General features: G+C 42.4%; 1 protein-coding gene across 1 annotated transcript; it reads left to right on the top strand.

Moving 5' to 3' along the window:
* The first annotated feature begins 396 nt into the window (after positions 1–396).
* Positions 397–6,453, top strand: LOC147433461 (uncharacterized). Its single transcript, XM_086489725.1, has 3 exons — positions 397–1,841; positions 1,926–2,237; positions 2,304–6,453. The coding sequence occupies exon 3, from the start codon at positions 2,709–2,711 to the stop codon at positions 3,648–3,650; it is 942 nt and encodes a 313-aa protein (XP_086345851.1). The 5' UTR covers positions 397–1,841; positions 1,926–2,237; positions 2,304–2,708; the 3' UTR covers positions 3,651–6,453.
* The last annotated feature ends 492 nt before the right edge of the window (positions 6,454–6,945 follow it).

Genomic DNA, 6,945 nt, shown 5'->3' on the forward strand with positions numbered 1-6,945 from the left:
CCTCGTGTGTCCGCCTCTGGCCAACGCGTGGCTAGAGGCAGAGTACACACACGGGCCACATGCGCCCATGGCCAACACGCTGGCCATGGTCAACGCGCTCGCCATGGGTGGACACACACCCTCGTGTGGGAGCGTGTGCTTGCCCATGGCCAACGAGCTGGCCATGGGCGTGTGCTCGCCCATTGCCAACGCCCCCCCCCCCCCCCCCCCCCCCCCCCCACCCATCCCTAATAGATAGCGCCCCCGCCCTCGTCTCCGCCCCAAGTGGCGGTCCTGCACGCAAACCCCGCCCAGCCCCGCCCCTCCTCTCCTTACCCTGTCTCCACCAACGCACACGTGCCCGACCCCCCTACCTCGTCGCCTGAATGGCGTGGGGAGGGGGTGGGGAGTACTATCTCCTAAATGTTCTCCGACTTACGGCATCTTGTTCCTCTATCCTTAGCAGACCCGATTACTCACACATCTCCTTTGCACAAGCATTAAAAAAAGAAATTAAAATAAATAAATTCACGTGATCACATAGTCACAAACAAATATTTTATAACAAATATTTTTTAAAAAAATATTTGGTGTTTTTCTACATTAATTTTTTAAAATAATAAAATAATATTAATTTTAAATTTATAACGGCTATATTATTAGACGTGAGTATATAAACAATTTGTTTTAGTTTATACAATGTGATCTTGTGATTAATTATTTGCTTAGCCTATTATTATGGCTTGCTCTTTATTTTTCCTGGGTAAAGAGTTTTCTTATCCTTTTTACAATGATAAATTTATAATATCTGAATCATTTCTTTTAGAATTAGTTTCTCCAATGCAATTTACAACTTTAGATGCAATTATCGAAGTAGGTGATATTGGAATGAATTTGCCTCTTGAGAGGACGCTCAACAATTTGGGTGAATTCATCTATGTACTGGATGAGCAGCTTTCACGTAAATACAAAGTCAACGTATCCCATCAAATACAATATGCCGGCTCATCTAGCATGATTCCCATTGCCATTGTGGATAGTTCGTCAAAGATGCAATTCGGTCAAAAGGAGTTAATAGATCTATGTAATCCATCTCGAGTTTTGCCCTCAAACAGCTTCAAAAGGAGTACAAGACAAAAACTCTTATAGGCCGAAAAGAAGGGCACATTGACAAAGCTTTTAATGCAAATACAACAAGTGGAACAAGTTACAGAGATTACAAGGTCTTACAATGGAGATCTCGTTCTAGAATTTCCACCTACCATGGGAAAGTTGCACCATATGGATGCGATGGAGCATAAGTATGGTCCTCATTTGTGGTCAAAGCCTACTACATCCAATATTGTTTTTCCAGGTGTAGTGCGTCTTAGTCATTACATAGGATCTCTCAAGTGCATGAATGAACAATGTGTCCTTGTTAATTATCATAATCCCAATACAAGTCATTTCAACGGGTACATACAAAAGGCAACTGCACCCGGGCAATATTGTAAGATTGGAGATAAGAGCCTTACATGCCATTTTGTAAGGCAATTGCTTTCTGTATTGCAACATGTGATTGTGTAGTATACTATGTCATGCCATCCGATGAGACTGCCACTAGAGTCATGATTCATTGTGGCACACATCGACACGATGTACATAGCGGCACATCCAAAACACTAACGGACAACACCAAGCTGACGGTGCAAAGGATTTTGACTGTTGACCCACACGCAGGAGCCAGGAAGGTTCAAATTGTGTTTGGAAAAAGAAATTATAAGTACAACACTTCTTTGCAACAACACCAACAAAGGTATTTTAGGCAAGCAACAGCTATTTGCCATCGCTGAGGAGTTGGGGCCATTGGTGCAAGATAATTGGTATGAGCATTTCCTAGATTCTTATTTCGATGCAAAACTCTATGTTAAATTATTATATTATCTAAACACTTTTAACATTGATAGGTTTCGGAGGTCAATATCTATTTTACGTAGAGGGGTTGACAAAGAATCTTTTGGCATTGATGCACTCCTAAAACTGAAGCGAGACTGCACATATGAGTTTTTCCATGGAAGCCGGTTTCTTGGTCAAGGTATGGAGGGGGAGAAATGTTATGTCTTCAAAATGTCCACAATTGGTCCACCATCCAGTGTGGACCTAGTGAACCTAATGAGACAAGATCGGGATGGCGATCTTCGACGTGCGTGGATCCAATTTGATCACACCAGACGTGTTAACGAATGGGTGACTATGGCTTGTCATGTCTATGATCCAAGGTACATTGCGCACCTTAAGAGCTTTGTGGCTTGCCTTTTAATCTCTCTAAAACAATTTGTTTGCAGCATGCAGGACCTTTTGACTATTGCAACTTGTGAAATGAAACAGGAAGACATGGAAACGCAATGTTTGTTTTGGGAGTGCCTCAATGATGTAATTATATCGTGTGGGTGTGACAAAGCTAATTGTCTGGCTACATGGTGGATGAAGCTCAAGCAAATTGGAATGCAGTTCAAATTGTTTTCAATGGTGGTGACAAGACCAAATACAATGAGCGGTCGAGAGCGTTCTTGTCTTTTCCATTGGAAACAAAGCTTTAATCAACACACAATGAAGTATGTGGTGCAAGCTTCTCAACACACACACAAAGGAATGTGTGAGCACCAACAAAAGAGGCTGCAACAACAGAGGCTCCTCTGATATGCCAATAGCGGCATAACGGTCATTGCATAGACCGTAACATTCCATACATGGATTCATGGCTTAGTTGGTGGGAAATTCGTAATGCACATTGGGGTGGCATTATGGCATGCGTAGAAAGTAGCTCTGATGGACCAAACACTCCACGCACTAACCTTGCGGAGAGCAAGCATGGCAGCTGGCTAGCAGGGGAGGGTTTTCGTAAACGCATTTCATTATACGATGCATGTACAACCGACCTTGTGAATTCCATCTTACAGAGCACAAAGGCCATTTCATACAGCCATGGAAAAAACATTGGGAAGGGTCCATCAATACAAAATCTTACGGAACACCATGAAAAACATCCTAGCCAAGTGATAAGATCTGTGAATGCGGCTACTGAGGGCAGTCCAATGTATAAACAACCAACTCCATTAACAGGAGATAAGGAGACATCAAGGCAAAAACGCAAGCCATATGAGGTTATCAATGTGGAAGATGATGCATCACATAGGCCTGAGTACAACTCGATCACCAAAGATTGCAAGAAGTGTGGAAGAACACGTAAGATCAACTTTGCAGAAGAAGGGATATCAAAAACCCCAAAACAAAGTATAGGTTCTGGTGGGCAATATGTAGTTGAGCGCAAGGTCAATGAGGCAATGTGGGCCATACGCCAAACTCCACAAGGTAGTAGAGTCACATGTAGCGGCACGCCAAGAGGAGGACGCAAGTTTGGATGCAGTATATCATGTTCTAGCCTTGGTATACCAGCCCCATCGTTCGAAGGATATCAAAAACATCCAAATGGTGTGGTGCGTCAATGGTTTTGGTTTTGTCTGGATCATGTCTTGCATTGCCATATAGTAGACCAGAAAATTGAGCCGCAGCCTCAGCATCCACCACACACTTGGCCCATGCATGTGGGCACCAACCTATCGGAGGATGAGGTGCAAATATTGCATGAAGGGGGGGCATCAAGTGGAGCTAAGCAAAGAAGGAGTATCTAATGTAACACCAGCTGATCAAGAACAAAGTATGACAAACTCTCCTTTCAAGTCAAAAGATACATCCACTGCTGAAGGCAGTGCAAGAGCCACAGTGCGAGATGGTCTGCGTGTACGGTATCGGACTTCCATTTCCAAGGATGCTGCTTGCAAGATCAGTTTAGCACTAGCCCTGAGAGCGAAGGTCGTAGAAGAGATATGTGCAACAGATGGTGTTAGTGAGGTCTTCAAAGTAGAGACAAAAAGTGAAGATGGTCATGTCGGGATGTACAAAGTTTGTATTGGCAACCATCCATCGTGCACATGTCCAGACTTCATGGAACGGGTGTCAAAGCAAAAACCATATCTTGCATGTAAACATTTGTATTTTATTTATCTGCATGTGCTAGGGCTAAGCCAAAATGAGAACATGTTTATCCATCAACCAATCCTGGCAGATGTTGATATGTTCAGGGCACAGAGCCAAAGCCGGACTTATCCAGGCATGGATGCATAGCATTTGTCAATGCTCACTTTTTCTTAGTATGCTTTGCCTAGACAACTGTACTACTTTCTAATTTTATCTTATGATGGCCACATTTGGATACATTCATTTGCGGCTATTTTTCATATTTGAATACTGGTTGTTTATGTGTCAAATCGTGTAAAAAGTAATATATTTTTCCACTGTGGCTATAAATTGCATAGCTTGAGTTATTTTTGTGAAAGCGTCCACTAGCTTCCTAGCACACCTCTCTTTCTTTTCACGATGTCTGACTATCTTGAGAGTAGAATCAAGTCTGCGTGGGAGGCCATGGAAGCCATTCTCAACAGAGAGGCATTGTATGGAGCCGACTGGTTTAGGGAGGCTCTAAAGGCAACCATCAATGTGTATCACCTTTATCGATGCCGCAAGGAACTCAATATGCAGAGCTTAATCAATTTGAATGAGACGGGACAATTTGCTTTCTCTTGCTGGAAGAAGATGGGGCTCATCACAGAGGAGGATGATGAGGAAATGACGCAGCAGCTAGGGAACGTGGTGAATCTTAATTTGCCACTCAAAGGGAGCACATCAACTCCTAAAACCGGGCGGGCCTTCCAAAAGATGAACACTTCTTGCTTATGTAATGCAAGTTTAATAAAATGTAACTTTTTTGTTATTAATGGGTGTTCTTATTTTAAGTACCCTTGTCTTTGTTGTTTTGGAAACAATTTGTTTAGCTTCCATATCTTTGACTATGTCTCAACTCTCTCTCTCTCTCTCTCTCTCTCTCTCTCACAGAGATAGAGATATGAAAAAGACGAAAGAGTCGGCAAGGAGGAAGAGAGAATCTTTTTAGGAATCTTCTCACCTGATTCCTAGAAAGCGCTCACCAAAAAGTGCTCGCCTGGAAATATCCCCCAGGAACGGGGTTGATATCAAGTGATTGAAAACATGGAGAAATACCTCCCAAAATAGAACCAAGGGCTTCACTCTTTCTCAAATGCCCTTCCATATGCTAGTAGATACTTCATAGATGCTCTCATATATACACATAATTAGACTAAAATGCATTTGACACTGTAAAGATAACAAAACTTTCTACACCTCTAAAATGTAGATCTGCAAAATCCTAAACCTTAGCGTATCTTCATGAAAAAGCACTCTAAATCCAAAACAAGGGTCGAAACACACCCGAAATGGAAATATGGTTGTGTAGAGTTTCATCCCAAATGACCATACACAAATTTGAGACACACAATCTCCAAAAAAAAGTTATATACCATAAGCGTTTTAATTGGCAAAGTCTAGAAGCAACAATAACATAGAAGAGAGCTTTATTTCACACAGGTTCTTCACCAAACCACTTTACCAAACCAACCTTGAGCAAGGGTGAAGTTTCTCTACTAAACCTCCATGTTCATGGCCTCCTTGATGAGAGACACACTCTCCAATAAGGTTTAAGGCCCTCAAACAACACATGGGCACCTTTACTCTTGTAACATTTAATGGCCTAATAACTTATGTGTAGCAGAAATTAGCATGAACATAGTGGGCATTTCATTAGAATAGATTCCTAATGAGAATTACAAGAGTGCTTGGGTGGAGAGAGCAACAAAAAGCATAACACCTAGTTAGATAGCATCGACAATACTTTCAAAAGAGAGAGAAATTAAGCTATTGACAACAGTTGAGGACCGGATTTGCATGGAGCCGGTCCCCCCTCCAAAAGGCTTTGTATTATGGTTTCTCCCATCAAGAGAGACATTGTACAATACAATTCTTTGTGTTCCTTCAAGACTAGCTAGTGCAATGAAGATGGAAGCTTCATACACTAAGCAAAACACTTAATCAAACACAACTTGAATTATCCCCGTTCTCAGACCCAAGACCTCACACACCTTCGAAGATGGTGAGAGCTAGCAGGGTATGAGAGTAGATTGAGAGGAAAAAGGAGTATCTTACGAGAAAGATATACATCTCCTCACATAATCACTCATATTAGCATAGATTAGCTTAGTAATTAGCTTGGTAGAGAAGATGAGCATGCATTGAAGCTTGGCTCTTGGTTGGATTTGCATCCACATGCCAAGAGAGTGCTGATGTAGGCTTCTATCTCACAAGCTTGGAGTAGGTGATGAGCTCTCCATTAAAGCTTGGGAGGAGATAGAGTATTCTTCCTTCACACATGGTCAAGTGTGAGTGTGTGTGTGTCAATGCCCAGCAAAAATCAGCCCCCTCTATCTCTTGGGCGAGCCCTAGCTGCTAATTTGGTCTGGCTTTTGCCTCATTGGACCTCCCCAAGTCAAGCCAATAGGTATTAAGCAGCATAAGTGATAGCCTTCTGACATGTGTCCCCCTTTCCCCTTTTGTGAGAGCTTTAGGTAATTAAATAATTAAACTAAACTCTCATTGGACCCCTTTGTCTCCTGGCCAATAGAAATCAGGCAAGCCATGGGGCTTCTGAATGCTCATTGGACCCTTTGGGAGACTGCCCAATAGTCTTCTAGGAGACTTAATTCTCATTGGTTTCTTTTATTAAATGTTTTTAAATTAATTAAACTACATTTACTCTAGCTTAATTCTCATTGGTCCACTTCAAGGGTCTTCCAATAGGAATTGGGCACACCTTGTGGGCATCTGGCCTAGGGAGCTGACATGTGTCCCTCATTCCCTTTGTGTAAAGGGAGCCTGTGTGTGTGTGTGTGGCTTTCTCTTTCATCCCCTACCTTTGGGGCTCGCCCCCTCCCATGTAGGGATGTACAAAGACTTTTAGGGTACACACAAAGCATCCAATTTTCCCTAGGGTTGACCTTTGGACAAAACCTTAGAATT

This window comes from Adiantum capillus-veneris, chromosome 19 (assembly GCF_014529385.1).
Source record: "Adiantum capillus-veneris isolate H3 chromosome 19, ASM1452938v2, whole genome shotgun sequence".
Classification (NCBI taxonomy): domain Eukaryota; kingdom Viridiplantae; phylum Streptophyta; class Polypodiopsida; order Polypodiales; family Pteridaceae; genus Adiantum; species Adiantum capillus-veneris.

Excerpts from the sequence above, each read along its gene's own strand:
- LOC147433461 (XM_086489725.1), top strand. The coding sequence starts at position 2,709 with ATGGATTCATGGCTTAGTTGGTGGGAAATTCGTAATGCACATTGGGGT.